The following is a 15,785-nucleotide window of genomic DNA, read 5'->3' as shown; positions in this document are numbered from 1 at the left end:
GGAAACATGTCATTGTTTTATGTATGTGTACCTAATTGTTTGTTACTTGGGAATTGTGAGACAGGTAAGATCTTAAGACATGTCCAATTAGGGCTGTAAATGAACCAAATCGAGCGAATCCTGTTAAGTTCGGCTCGGGTTAAGGTACTAGTTCGACTCGAGCCTAAATAACTTGGCTCGAGTTCAGCTCGTTAAAATTTTTTAAGCCTCGGGTTCGGCTTAATTGGGTTCATTAAGGTACTAGTCTAACTCGAGTTTGGCTCGGGTTCAATTCGAACCTGACCATCTTGGCTCTAGTTTGACTCGTTAAACTCAAACTAATCGAGCCGAGCCGAATCTAAGATCGAATTGAGCTCTTCAAGACTCGGGTTTGGTTATGCTCGGCTCACTAAACTCAAGCGAACCAAAACTCTCTTATTGATCATATAGAATTTGGGAGAAAAATAAGTATTGAATTATATATACAACCTTAAAATTTTTTATATTTACAAATAAACCCCTATTGAATTATTAATTAAATTTAAGTATAGGTTCGCGAGCCTAACCGAGCAGAATACCGTTAGATTCGAGTTCGGCTCATTTACGGAACGAGCCTAGAATTGAGATTCAAATTCAATTCGTTTAGCAGGCGAATTGAACTCGAACGAGTTATTGCCGAACCGAGCCTTGAACAATTCACGAATGGCTCAATTCATTTATAGTCTTATGTCCAATGAAGAAAAATGTTTGACAAAAATGAGGACACACGAATGCTCGTACCAAGAAAATTGAGCCCTTTATAATATATATAGTACAAAATAAATTGGTTTTCATACTATTTTTTGCGTTTCTGTATGCAAATTTAAAGTACCGTCATTTACATATAAAAATTTCATGTATGAAATGACAATAATGTTATACGCTTATATGTGCACGTACGAGGATAAAAAAATAAGCATATCTAACGAATAGATTCTGGAAATTCCTGCTCATAAAAAAAGAATATTAGACTACAAATGATCGTTGTGAATATTTTTTTTATCGACAATTGTTGTGAATTCGAGTAATTTCAGACACTTTTATTTGGAACAAAAATTGAAATGACTTTTCAAAGTCCGCTGATTAAATAGGCATATGTACGCACGTGGGTTGATTACATGTCTTTGAATTTAGATAAGTAAAAGCTTCTTTTTTTTTTTTCTCTGTAGTTTTATCAATACAATTTCATTACGAAACACATAGATAAAAAAGGAAATTATACATAGAAGTAAGGCCAAAAAAAAAAATTGAGAACATAAAAGTAAGGCAAATATCGAACACAAAAATACACATGAAACTAGTTCTTCAAGAATTATTGGGATCGGTCTTCCAATCAATCATTTTTCTTATTACCTTGAAACTTATTTACGTCTCTCTTCAATTCCTTTTTTCCAATTCTCAATTGTGTAGAAATTAAATAGGTATCCTATTTAAAAGACTTATTTAGGTGTCCATCAAGATTAGGACATAAGTATATATATAGGAGATGACTCCTATTTAAGTACCCCTTAACACTACTCACTTTACGCGACTCATCATTCTCTCATAATATATTACTTTTAATTTAAAAAATAAGTACTTATTTGAAATACTTTTCTCCCTTATTAATCCGTCTTTTGAACGGGCCTCCGTCAATGAATGATGAAATTTTAGTATCCATCAATAACACTACTCCAAAATCTTGGGGCTATTGGGCCTGATCGTTATCTTCAAGATTCAGAATTAGTCGAGGTACACGCAAGATGGACCCGACATCTAATTATAAAAAAAATAGATTAAATTCTTTTCACCGGCGGTGGAAAACTTTTCCACCATCACCTTTTTTGGTTCTATCGTATTTTTTTTTTGTTAATTTGAACGTTCATCTTGTAGATTTCATATAGTAGTATATCCATGCAAAAAACAAACTTGATCGGATTTCGATATGAGTATCAAAAATTAAATTTTGCTTTGTAAAATGGACAGTTTACTTTATTATTATTGACAGAAATCAGATCGTCCATTTTATAAATTAAAATTAAAATTAAAATTGGCTGCTGATTTTGTCACTTCATTTTTTGTGCAAAAATACACTTGCAGGGGAGTGACATTAATAAAAAAAAAGAGTGGCAAAATCATTTTCCTATTTTTGATATATCTATTGACTTCCGATCAAGCTGATTTTTTGTATGACAATACTATACTGCGAATTTTAAAATATAAATAATTCAAATTACTAGAATAGACGCTCTATGTGGCTCATGATAAACGACGGTGGAAACTTAAGATTTTACAATGCTTGTGGATAGAATTTATATTCTAAATAAAATATTACTGTAGCCTCCTACCACATCATTTTCTCTAAAATATCCCAGTTTTGGTCATCCATTTTACAAGAAATTTCAATTTTGTCTGTTGCTTAACGCCACGGCACCACCGTCACATTTCCTCCCCTCCTTACGTCTCTCTCTCTCTCTCCTCTTTTAAACACCCCCACCCAGATATTTCCTCTCTCCGTCTAATATTCCATTTTTAGCGCCCCATGGAGTCGGAGACAAACTACGCCGGCGCCGTCCGCCACGCGGAGGCGCCGCCGCGAGTGATCTCCGCCGTCCACCGCACGCTCCAGCTCATCCACTCGGACGATCTCAATTCGAAAGTGCACGCGGCGAAGGAGATCCGACGCCTCACCAAAACCTCCCACAGGTGTCGCAGACACTTCTCCGCCGCCGTCAAGCCCCTCGTCGGTATGCTCCGTTCCGAATCAGCTGAGGCCACCGAGGCCTCCCTCCTTGCCCTCCTCAACCTCGCCGTCAAAGACGAAACGTATGTCCATATGTATCTATCTATTTATTCATGTGTATACACATATACAAGTTTATGTGTATTATTGTTTTCTACGTGGCTGAACTGGAATTAGTTTGGACGAAATTAATCTGTACTATTGTTATTGTCTTCTTTTTTTGTTTTTGACAAACGAAAACTATTAACGGAAAGTTTCTAAAATTAAACGAAAGACGGTAAATTTAAACAAAAAATACAGTAGAACACCGTTTTTTAGTGTTTGTAGTCGATATTTTAATACTACCTCCATCTCAAAATGTTTGTCCGGTGCGCGGGGACTTCAAAATAATACGTTTTTTGAAGGAAAAATTCAAGCTTTTTTCATAAATTGGAAGAACTCATTGATATTTAGTAAATTGTTGAAGAAAGTTCATATTTTTCTTGAAGAAAGTTCATATTTTTCTTGAAAAAATTGTATGATTTCTAAGTCCTCGTTTTATAGACGGGACAAACATTTTGGCCCGTACAAGTACTATTTTGATTTCTTTAGAAGAATGATTAATCCTTTTTTTTTATTTTTTATTTTAAAGCTGAACAAAAAATCGCTAAACATCATCAGTAACCACTGCCTTAAGAAAAAAATTAACTTAGTCCAAACTCACCCCTTAATAAAAATCTGGGATATGTATTGCACGTGACTCGAATCGGTCTGAATTTGTCAAATGACGGGACGTAAGATGGAATATTGGCTATAGTTGTGGCGCTGTTGAAGGTAGGAACCCGATGATCGAAGCTGATTATTTTTCATGAAATGGATCTTGTCTAGATGGTAAAAGTTTCCTCAACTTTGGAGGCATAATTTGGGCCCAATGCTTTTTCAATTCTGCTGCAGGATTGGATGCTTTTTGGTGTAGATTAGGTTAGGAAGTTGGGGTTGGTCTTTACTTCACACAGTTGCTCTTCTTTCGTCTCTGTGCCTTCTTTTTCTTGTTCTTTATTCTAACTTCTCTTTGAAGCAATCGCTTGGATTCAAAGAATTTCTGGTCTCTTTTCTGTTTTCCTTTTGGAAGAAATTATTCTTTTCCGTCACTTTAAAGGATGCTGAAATTTATGTGCTAGTGCAAAATGGTTTATTATCATTGCAGGTTTCTAGAACGTATAACTATGGTGAAACTCTAATAGTTGTTTGATAAGATTACGTGGTTGAGCTTTTGAAATAAAATTACTTCGTACGTAGTTCAGCTTTTAAGGCTTTACTAGTTCCTAACAGGTTGGAAGAGGATGGAAGGCGAAGCATTTATCTGCTAACTGGACCTTTTCTTTTCCAGCAGTTGCTAGAGGACAACTCTAGTTACTCTACTGTCAGTTCTTATTCACTTGAACCAATTGAGGCTTTTGGTGGTTGTCACAATCCAGGTTTGGGAAAAACCTAGATTGCATTGACTGCAGAATCAGCTGCTGCTACACCCCGTTTTCTTTTTTCATTACACATGTATGAAATGAAATGAAGGAGATGCAAAGAACCCATCCTCCTCCATCCATTTTCCCAATAAACATATGAAGCACTTTGAAAGGTTGCTAACAGTTTGAGGTCCTAATGCGTTTAGCATTTTGATTGAAACAGGCATATGCATATTAGCAACTGCAGAATATATTGTGCCAGGGATTGGGTAAATGTTGGATGGAGTACAGAGCATAGCACTACAGTTCATGAGACAATGTTTTGTGGCTTGTCGTATATCAGTTAATAATCAGTAAAATGTGTTTGAATGTCTGGAATGCTGAGACACGCTATGATCCAGTGCTGCATAGTGTTTTATGTAGCAGCATGTGTCTTGTCTATTTGAAACTCAGTATAGGCAAGCACCTCAAACAAACAATAGATTTTTTCATGTCTTAAAGTAGTCAAAGGTTGATCTTTTTTGTTGCTTGTACGTTGCGTAGGGCACCTCATGGGTCATTTAGCAAGCAATTGCAAGCAGTATTAGCGGCTTTCACATTTTCCTGTTTTATCATCATTTGAATGTTTGTTCCTTTATTATAATGGAATTCTTTTGCTTTACTAGCTGATTTTGAACACGACAGTTGTCACTCATTCTGTGCTTGGTTGATTTGAAGAATTAAACTTACTCTTATCCTCTCTCTGATTTTGTTTTTGTTTTTCTGCAGAAATAAGATTAATATTGTAAATGCTGGTGCCCTAGAACCAATAATCAGTTTTCTGCAATTGGAGAGCTCAACTCTTCAGGAACATTCAACAGCTGCTCTACTCACATTGTCTGCTTCCTCTGTCAACAAGCATATCATTGGTGATTCTGGTGCCATCCCTCTCCTAGTGGACATCCTAAGATACGGGAGCTCACAAGCAAAAGCAGATGCCGTAATGACACTTTACAACCTGTCAACACAGGCCAACCTTCTTACCTTAATTCTTGACGCAAAACCTATTCCTCCTATAGTTAACCTGCTTAAAACCTGTAAAAAATCCTCAAAAACAGCTGAAAAAGGTACTGCCCTCATAGAATCATTAGTGGGGTTTGACGAGGGCAAAATTGCATTGACATCTGAAGAAGGTGGAGTTCTTGCGGTAGTTGAAGTTTTGGAAAGTGGGTCCCTACAGAGTCGGGAGCACGCAGTTGGGACACTTCTAACAATGTGTCAGAGTGATAGGTGTAAATATAGGGAGCCGATTCTTAAAGAAGGTGTAATCCCTGGGCTTCTGGAGCTCACTGTTCAAGGAACACCCAAATGTAGGTGTAAAGCACAAACTCTCTTGCGGTTATTAAGAGAGTCTCCTTATCGAAGGTCTGAGCTTCAACCCGATACATTGGAAAACATAGTTTGTAATCTTATTTGTCATATGGAAGGTGAGGATCAATCTGTGAAAAAAGCAAAGCAGATGCTAGCCGATATGGTGCAAGTTAGCATGGAACAGAGCTTGAGACATTTACAACAAAGGGCTCTGGTATGCACCCCAGCCGATCTGCCAATTGCTAGTTGTGCTTCTGAAGTTTCTTTAAAATAATGGAGTAGCTGTTTTCGATACGAAATTTTCTACAGCAGGTAGAATTTGAGTGTTATTGAAGAATGCCAGTCCAGGACTTGGTGATGGTACCGGGTGACTGGTGTGTCAATAAACTGGGAATTGTATGTGGTTGAGATGCCATAGTTCTCTAGTCTGTTCCTGTAAATTTAACTGGTTTATTAAGAGTTGTGGAATCAGTGGAGGTGTTCTTACTGCTCTCCTTATCTTGATGTGGTGTTATTCTGGTAGTACTAATTTTGCATACTTTCTGTTTTGACTTTCTTGGAGTCATACTATTAATCTAAGGATGAGCTGAATTCCAAGGTTATAATAAGTTATCCTTTTTCAGAAGTTAGTTTAACAAACTCTTTCAGATATTCTTGAAAGCTAAAGCACCCATATTGTATCGTTATTAGTAACAGTTACTGCTTCTTAGAAGGCATGTTCTTTTGGAGAAAAATGAAAACATCTGTCAAAATATGATGCTCGGAAACTAGTATCGAAAATAACTGTCCAAAAGAATTTCAACTATACACCAAAAATGGCTTTTGAAACTGCAAAAAAGATGGCGCGGTATTGCAAAGAAGGCTGAATTAGAGGAGGTTTGTAACGTTGAACAATCAAAGTTGTACTAGAAGTTTCCGATGACGCGGGGGGCTGCTGCGAGATTCATCCAATCAAAATTGTGGAAATCGTCATTCTCATTCAAAAGTAAAACACGAGGTAGAAACTCACTTCGTTGCCATACTTTTCTGAACAAAATCAGCCGCCGAAGATGCGTATGCTCTTTTACCTTCGACTTGTATTACTTCTTGTTGTTGGACTCTAATTTTTTTTTATTTTTTTTGAGGAAACACGAACTTATCATGTACAGTATGTATCAAATAAGAGCAAGTTTATTAGCATAGCAAAACAAGCATTTGAAGCCATTTTACCTAATTAAGACACCAAAACTAGTCCCTACATCAGCTTCGGCAAAGAAGAAGTTAGTTTGCCTTTCTGAAAAATGTAAGGTAAATGTACCAAACAACTATTCACAATGCATCTATTAAAATATTGTTTCTTTTTTCTCTCATCCCTATCACTCTCTCTCACACTCTCAAAAAAAGAAATAGTATTCTAATAAATGATAGGTAAAGTAAAGAGTATTGATGTAGTGTTGAAGGAGATATGAATAGGTAAAATAGAAAAATGTATTGTTTACTAGCATTTTTACCTTTTAACCGGTAAGCTTGCTCTAAAACCGGTACGTCCACTAGACCTCCATAAAAAACAACACAAGGCAAATTAGACATACAACAAAGCTCCAGCCTAAACAAACCAAATAGACACTCGGACGAGATCCAACAAAAAAAGAGCAACCAAGACTCAACGCCAAGCGCGCGATTAGCAAACTTGCAAAACAAAGATTAGGAGCAAAAGGATGAGTCATTAATTGCCGAAATGAGATCCGAGCCGTTAGAAGTGCGCAACACGGTATTGAGTACACTATTGCACAACACCATCCCTCAATTGGATACATATGCGGGTCATCCTCTATAAAACTAGGTCAGTTTTCAATACAAATTTGGATCCAACAAACTTTTCTTATCTTAGACTTGTTTGTGAGTATGATTTTGGAAAGAAAAATTAGATTTCACAAATGTAAATTTTTAACAAATCCTTTTAATCCACAATTTCTATTTGCAAATGGTAAAATACTTTCTATTTTTTCAATTTATTGTTTATGTCTTGGATATGAAAATATTTGAATTTTAGAACACTTATTTATTCATTGATTTAGCACGAATAGGACTTTTAAAAATACAAAAAAAAAACCTCTTCGTGTTTTGTGAAACCTTCTGGTTAATTTTAAACTTTGCGTCAAAATTTTTAAAAACAAGCCACCGATAAAAAGTTTTTCATGGTTTCCAAATTTTTTTAATAGCAAAAAAAATACAATACAGACACTAAATGAAAGTATTTATCTTGAAAGGTAATTATTGAAATTTGAAACTATTTTTGCTTGATTAAAATTAAAAAAGAGAGCAAATTTTGTTGTTTTTAAAATTTTAAAATTTCTGACCACAATCTTCAATAAATTTTTACAGTCTCTCACCTAGGGCAAAATGTACGTGCACAGAACACAAGTCTTGGGATTTCCGTTTGAAAAAGAAAAGAAAAGAACACAAGTCTTGAACCACCAACTCTTCTCTCTCCCCTCCTATTGGCTACCAGCTCTCTCTCTCTCTCTCTCTCCTTCCTCGAATCACCAATCGCACACTCCACTGAACCCTGCTTCTGCTTCCTTACAAAACACACCTACACACGCACGCACACACACACGTTCCTTCCTCGATCCTCCATCCCACAACCCTAAACAACCACTAATTCCACTCTACTCTCCAATCACTCCATCTCCACCGAACTAGGGCTCCGTTCCACTGATCGACTACGGAATGGGCGATCCGTTGGAGAGGCTGGGATCCGACGTGGCCGCGGGGCCGGAGGAGTCGAGCATGAAGGAGGAGCTGTGTATGGAGATTGATCCGCCGTTCAGGGAGAGCCTCGCCACCGCCGACGACTGGCGGAAGGCACTCAGCAAGGTGGTCCCCGCCGTGGTGGTGCTCCGTACCACCGCGTGTCGCGCCTTCGACACCGAAGCGGCCGGTGCCAGCTACGCCACGGGGTTCGTCGTCGACAAGCGGCGTGGGATTATACTTACGAATCGACATGTCGTGAAGCCGGGTAGTTCGATTCTCCTGATTGTGCCTTTTCAGTTGTTCTGTATTAATCCCTCCGTGCTAAAAAAGATTGTCCGGCTTTTTGTGGGACGGAGGCAAAAGGTTCTCATTATGCGGACAAGGCAATCTTTTTTGGGACGGAGAGAGTATTTTCAGCTTTCAGTTTACAGAAAAACAGTAATCAAGTTTTAGTTTGTTTTGTTGAAGAGAAAAAACAGAAAAACTTGTTTGTTCCACATATATGGAGAGAGCCGCTGGAGGGTGGGGAGTTTCCGGACGTGGTTGGGGGTGTCCCGAGGTAGGGGATGGAAGTGCTGACTAGGTGTGGCAGGGGAGGGGGGCTGGACCCTGTTCATTTTGGGTTTTGAGGGAGGTTTTTTGAGAGTAATGAGCGGAGAGAAATAGACAGAGAAGATTTATTGGAGACCATGTCCAAGGGTTTTGAGACTCCCAAACGAACAAGGCCTCTTGTTTCGGAAAACTAGTTGTGATGATGGGAGTGGATACTTTTATTATTGAATTGAAACGAAAGCCGGTATCAAATATGTTTTTGGTGGAATTTACAGAGAACAAATCATAGAAGGGAAACGAAAAATTCCAATGGACACCTTATTTTTGTTTATGCTATGGGTTGAGGGTGGGGGACTTGAGTTTAATTAAAGGGCCATATTCGAAATTAGTATCCACAATAAGTATTACATGCACAATATTCATCTTCAGCTGTCTAGATCTAATTAATTTTCTTTGTATGGTTATAGGACCCGTAGTTGCAGAGGCTATGTTTGTGAATCGTGAAGAAGTTCCAGTATATCCTATATACAGAGACCCGGTGAGCAGTTTATATTTTGGCCTTTTTATTTTCTTCTACCACTACACGGAATTTCACAGACGTGGTTGATGATTTAAAATCATCACTTTTTTCATTTAAGTTTTCTCTCTGCATTATCGTGGTGTGGCTAATTGTTCTCTGAACTTCAATTAATCAGAACCTGTGTATGTAATTGACAGCCATGAAAGATGTGTGGAATTTCAGACATAGTTCAAACCAACTAGTAACTTCTAATATATGGTCAATACTCTTCTATCTATTTTGGGCTTAAATTCTCCTCTTTATTCAGGTGGTTAGAAAATCCAGTTTTAGTTCCACAAAAAGGTTGGCCAATGTCACAGATGTTAAATGTATTGGTATATTTTGGCTGTTTCATGGTTGCTTGGAATCCAAAGTGCTGTACAGATGGTGTGGTTTACTTTGTCCACAGTCCTTTTGTCTCCGGTCATGGACCTTTGTTATTCAATGCTTGAATTGGCCTTTGTGGATGATGCCCGAGTTGTGTTTAACCTTGAAAAGTTGTTGAAATTGATGTGACGAAGATCCACTCTTATTCTTGGTGACAGAAGTGTAAATTTATGTAATTTGGTCAGAGGTTCCAAGTGCTATAAACGGATGTTAACCCAAATTACACTTAGGCAGCTCATCAAGATTACCAAAAAACCGAAAAAAGCTAAAAAAAAGCTGAAAAGCTTGCTTCTTGGTGAAGTGTCTCACGATAGAAAGAGAAAAAAAGTGCAGGATTGTGGAGTTTGTTGGGGGATCGAAAACTACAACCAAAAGTGGGTGCCAATAAGACTTTGATCAAGGTCGGAAAATGCAAAAAACAGATTTTTTTGGGGGTGATTTATGCTAAATTCAGCGAATGAGGCTCGAAACCCATGAGCTATAGGCTCAAAACCAAGCCTTAAAAAGGCATCATTATAAGAATACTATAAAACATTAGAATTTGAAGTTAAATTCATCGAAAAGGCCCCTAAAATGCTTACGTAGTGATGGGGTTCCTAAGAATAAAAACTGTAAAACAACCAAGGAGTGAGAGTGCAAAATATGCAACCACTTTGTCATAAACTAGTTCAGCAACTTATAATCACACCCGTCAAGACAAGGTGCTTACAAGCACACACATCTAAAGGATGTTACCTTATAGCTGAGTAACCTTACTAAATATCCAACCATACGATTTTAAAATCATTTTTCTAATCCTTTTCCTTCATTTTTCTCAAGAAATAAAAAGGATGCACCTCCCACCAAACATAAACTTGGATATTGTGGGGTTGTTGATCAAGATCTGTTAACCTCGCTTGAGCCTTTGATTTAACTGGGTTCGCCTAGCTCTACCTTCCGTGCCTGCACAGGTAACACACGACTAAGAGCCAAACCAGTTGGAAACCAGAATGACCCTCCGACGATCTAGTCCAAAAGTGCTGGAGAAGTATGAAAGGACTAGGGTTTTGAGTGAGAGCGATTGTGTACCGTTCGAGGATTTCATCCTTGCCTTTATATAGAAGTTCCTGACTTGCTGTCCAAGTACACGCGTGACTCCCACGCTCTGTAACTGCTCCGGCTGACATCATGCATGATGTACCGGATAAGGACGTTATAGTGCATGTGCATGAGCAGTCACCCATGTGCAGACGTGCCTGTCTCGCGCCCTAACCTTTCCAGGTGACGTCACAATTGATGTAGGGAGCAAGGTGGTTAGGCTCACGTGGATGAGCTGGCCTACATGAGTACGGCAAACCTAAAAGTTTGAACCTTATGGAGTTGAGTGTTGACCTCAATATGAACTGGCAGTCCAATGCTGCTGATGCGAGCATTGACATTGCCGAACCTAGCCGATAGAACCGAAGAGTCCAATGTTTGGCTCGATCTGATCAGACATAATCGAAGGGCTAAGCCCGGCCTTCCGCGGAGCGTATTAGGTCTGACTGAACCAGAATATTCGGCCCACTACAGAAATCTATCACGTGACTTTATATCTTGCTATATCAGTTAACTAATGTTTTTACAGCCACTATATAGAAGAGGAATTACAGTGGCCCCTGATTCAGTTGTAAAACCTCAGCCTATTAACCTTGAGGATGTGGGTTCGAATAGGAGGGCAACCACGTTTTGAAAATTGTATCTAATCTAGCCCTTCGAAACCCTGTTATTGGATAGACTAACTGAGCATACTTTCACCCTAAAAAGCTAAAAGAAGTTGGACTTACTTTCCATGAAAATGGACAGCAAAAATGTAGTGGTTTTTTTTTATCCGCAAAGAAAGGATTTCCATATCATTAAAAAATGATAACAAAAAAAAAAAAAAAAACCCGTTTAGTGATACACCAGGGAGCATCATGCAAAGGTAGTACCTCATCTATCACTACACCTCACCTAAAATGTAGTGTTTTACTCTTGATTCTTCATAGAAGGGGAGTCCTAGTTGGAGTCCTTTATTAAGTTAAGTTTGTTATGCTTGGGGCACCTTGCAGCTGTAGATTGTGTAGTTGCACTTTGCACTCTTGAGCTGTATGTGAACAGTGGAAGTGAACTGACATACATAACTTTCTTTCAGGTTCATGATTTTGGCTTCTTTCGTTATGACCCTGGTGCCATACAATTTCTGAGCTATGAGGAAATTCCTCTTTCTCCAGAGGCTGCTTGCGTTGGACTAGAAATCAGAGTTGTTGGTAATGACAGTGGAGAGAAGGTATGTTGAACACATTTGTAGTTTCACTATTCCTCATATTATTGTATTCACTGCTATTCTATGATTATTACTTGACCTTTTGGGATGTCCACCCAAGCCAGGAATCTTTTCCAATCATTTAGCATGGAGAATTCTGTTTCAACCTTAGACAACAAATGATGTTATATTTTTCTGATGGAAAAATGACTTGAAGCATTTACCTACATATTATTCTTAATCGAACCAAAACAGACAAGATGAAACATTTCCTTGGGAATCTTTTCCAATCATTTCGCTTTGGAAAACCTTCTCAATCTTTTTTGCAATTTTCTATTGTTGTGCTTAACAATGGGGAACATTTAATCTGGAGATTTTATCCGTTTTTCAAAAGGAGTAATGGATCTTGACAACCAATTGAGGAATCATCTCGCTTCATGCTGTATTTCCATAGTGTAATTGACAGTTGAAGATCATAAAATCACGTTGCTCACGAGCAAGATCACGTCCCTAGTTACGAGCTTGTACACATGCTTCTAGAGCCTACTCGATTAGCTACCGCACCAAGTGCATTTCCCCATGGGCATCCTAAATCTCCTCCTCCATACTGTAAGTACAGAATAAAAGATCAAATTGTCAGAGAATCAATAGTTTCCTTTTCAGACCTAGTCATTCTTCCGTACACAACATACAACTCTCCGTAGACTTCTGCTAGAATCCGAATCTTAATCAACAAAAGTGAGTTCCCATTTTCCAAGCAACGTGACACATGAGCTGACTTCAATAACACATTCAATCACAAGTTAAAGGCCCCTGAGGGGCCTTGCACGAGGAGGAGGGGAGTTTGGTCACTTGGTGGGTGGGTAAAAGGGAAAGTCACTATGGGCCCAGACTAAGAAGCACGTATACAGATATGCGGATACTTGGTTTTTCCAAAAAGTAGAATACGATTCGTTGAGGGATATTTTGAATATAAAAGTAAATAAAAAATATATTGTATATAATTTTTAATCCCTAAAATTCCACTAATTTTGTAACATAACTCCAAAGAGGATTACTTGTATCCCCTTCATTAGACTGTGAGGATGAGGAAACAGAACCAGTACCATCAGAATCCATTCATATACTGGTAAAAAAAAATTCAGACGAGAGACAGAGAGATGACAGACGAGAGAGAGATATATATTTACATAAAAGTTGTATATATATAACTGTATATATATGGTTATATATACACACACACACAACGAGAAAGAGAGAGAGAGTATCGCCTTCCTTCGTTTCTGCCTTTTCTGGTGTCATGGGAAAAAAATAGCCCTAATTGCAGTTTTAACCCATATGTTTTAAGCAATAACATATTTACCCCGCGCATATCCGAAACGTATCCAGGCGTAACCGAAACGTATCAGGATACCAAAAATTAATTCTAAAAGCTGGATACTTTAAAAAAAAATTATCGGATACGTATCCGTATCCGATACACGTACAATATGTGATACGGAAGCCAAAATAGAGTATACGTGCTTTATAGGGCCCAGAAAAACAAGCATGTGATAGTTTCGTATCGTAATTTCCCTTGAAGTTTCTAGATCAGTGCTGCTGTATTTGAGCTTTGTGGTGTATGTGTTAAAATAGAGACATAAGCCAGGGTAATCGAATAGGAATTGTATTCTTTTGTATAGGCATAGCAAAGGCAGCACAATTTTTTTTCTGTAACAAATATAAATGTACATATATACAATTACTTATTTACTTTTGTTAACCTTTCTAAAGCAAATAATACGATCACAAGTTTATTACAGACATTTGGATGGCAGAAATGGATGCCAGGAATAGGATGGAATGTGAGGTTGTTTTTAATTGTGTTTGGGTGGGAATTTTTGCACTTAGTTTTCTGTTCTCATTTCACCCTTATGAGCTCACTGGAATGTCTTGCCATGTCCAAAATCAGGCCAAGGATTGAAGTGGGCCTGAGGTCTTTTGTCTTTCCTACGAATTAATAGGTTAACTTGTGATGTAGAAAGGAGGTTGTGAATGAAACGATGATATCATGTACCAATCACAGAGTCACATATATAGCCGTCTACGGGTACAGTAGAGCAGTTACACATGATGGTTTGCAAGTGTAACATGATAATTATGCTTTTGTTGTTGTGCAATCAATTCCACTTGGTTTTAGTGGATTGAGTGATCGTAATTGTGGATCATGATAATTTCTTCAACCCAGGCGTCATAAATTCTTCATCGTTGCGGGTTGAAGTAGCGCTGTAGCATACATCTTGCCCCAGGTCTTTAAATGGTATTGATGTCTCTTTGCTATTGCTTTTGATTTATTTGCTAACTTGCATGCGGAAATGACATTAGTTTCTGGCCGCCAACTTGCTTTTTATGGTACCTTTTAAAGGTTTCTGCTTTTGTTTTAATTTTTCCGAGAATTTTTCCGAGGAAGGGTGGTGGGTGCTAAATGTCCTTTGTTTGATTGCACTTTGAACTTGCAGGTCTCTATTCTTGCTGGCACCCTTGCTCGTTTGGACAGAGATGCTCCTCATTACAAAAAGTATGCGTTAGCTTCGTATTCTTAATACATGTACATGAGCTGCATCCTATTTTTCCGACTTCTCGCTTAACTACAATGCAAATAGTAGTCAGATCTGATATGTGTTGTAATGTTACAGACTGGATCACCTGGTGATTGCAGTATTGTGATGTTTAATTATCTGGTGTTCAATATGTTAGGAAGTTGCATGTCCCTTCTTAAAACACCCACCCACCCACTCATACACACACATGGAAAGGTTAGCACTGTAATAAAGCAAACCTTTTTCTGAGATACCTAGCTGTAAGAATCAGCTAGGGGGCATAAACCCCGGAAAGGCAAACAGAAAGGTAATTAACGGAGGCCATGAGTAAAACTTATTTCACTTGCCCACTGAACTCTACCACAAGCTTAAGATAGTTGCAAATGTCTTCAGAAAGCAATAACGCATGGCAAGAAAACTTTTTTACTGATTGTGAGTACAGGGAAAAGAAAGGAAGCCTGGACTTTTTGATTGCTAGAACTTTACAAGCTGAATGTTAGATCATCAACAAGATTATCTTGAAATCTGGGTGGGTTTTGAATGAGCAGGGTTTGAAGCTTTTGATCTCCCAGCCTATGATTTGAGGAAAAGAGAAAGAAAGGAAAGGATCAAATTATTAGTTGCAAACCAAGCTACTAAAAACAGTAGCATCTTACTGGTTAATACCGTGAGGTGCCTTTTAATCAAGGAGTGCAAAATAGAGCCTTCAAACCATCAATTGCCACAAGACCAGGGAAGAGACAAAGGAGTAAGACAACATGGACAAGGAAAAGTGGAAGAGTGGAAAAAGAAGAGTAGTAGCTGTGAGGAAGGAGCCAAGAGAGATACTGGGAAAGAAGCAGCCAACAAACATTGTAATTCAAGCCAAAAGTAACTCCCCGTCAGACTTTGTCATTTTTAGGGAACTTTTCAAGAGTCCAACCTATTCGTTGTCTTACTCAAGGTCAAGAGACGAAAACCATGCTAGTTCGACATGAAAGTTATAGGACTAGTGTGTGGCCACTTGAGTCAATGAGGACGCCTCCCACATCACAAGCGTGCTAAGTGCATATCATCGATAAATACAGAATAACTAATCTGATTATTCTATAAGAAAGCAAACATGGTGAACTTGAAATCTACGTCGTGTACCCAATATTACATAAGGTAAAATGTCTCCTCTAGTAACACCAAAAGG

The 15,785-nt window shown here is 38.2% G+C and overlaps 2 protein-coding genes across 3 annotated transcripts in view; both read left to right on the top strand.

Annotated features, from left to right (window-relative positions):
• The first annotated feature begins 2,396 nt into the window (after positions 1–2,396).
• On the top strand, positions 2,397–6,034 carry LOC131335613 (U-box domain-containing protein 4-like). Its single transcript, XM_058371060.1, has 2 exons — positions 2,397–2,823; positions 4,951–6,034. Exons 1-2 carry the CDS (start codon positions 2,540–2,542, stop codon positions 5,804–5,806), a joined length of 1,140 nt encoding a protein of 379 aa, XP_058227043.1. The 5' UTR covers positions 2,397–2,539; the 3' UTR covers positions 5,807–6,034.
• Positions 6,035–7,982: 1,948 nt separating this feature from the next.
• LOC131335612 (protease Do-like 7) overlaps positions 7,983–15,785 on the top strand; it is a 29,780-nt gene continuing 21,977 nt past the window's right edge. The window contains exons 1-4 of one of the 2 annotated variants that reach the window (XM_058371058.1): positions 7,983–8,533; positions 9,288–9,358; positions 11,919–12,053; positions 14,528–14,586. In XM_058371058.1, coding sequence (XP_058227041.1) covers positions 8,245–8,533; positions 9,288–9,358; positions 11,919–12,053; positions 14,528–14,586 — 554 coding nt within the window. In that variant the 5' untranslated portion in view covers positions 7,983–8,244. Of the gene's footprint in view, positions 8,534–9,287; positions 9,359–11,918; positions 12,054–14,256; positions 14,329–14,527; positions 14,587–15,785 lie in introns of those variants that run through there. The other variant, XM_058371059.1, reaches the window with a different exon arrangement.

The sequence above is a fragment of the Rhododendron vialii genome, chromosome 8a, assembly GCF_030253575.1.
Source record: "Rhododendron vialii isolate Sample 1 chromosome 8a, ASM3025357v1".
Lineage (NCBI taxonomy): Eukaryota > Viridiplantae > Streptophyta > Magnoliopsida > Ericales > Ericaceae > Rhododendron > Rhododendron vialii.
The sequence above is the reverse complement of the archived record's forward strand: the minus strand, read 5'-3'. Positions and strand labels throughout refer to the sequence as shown.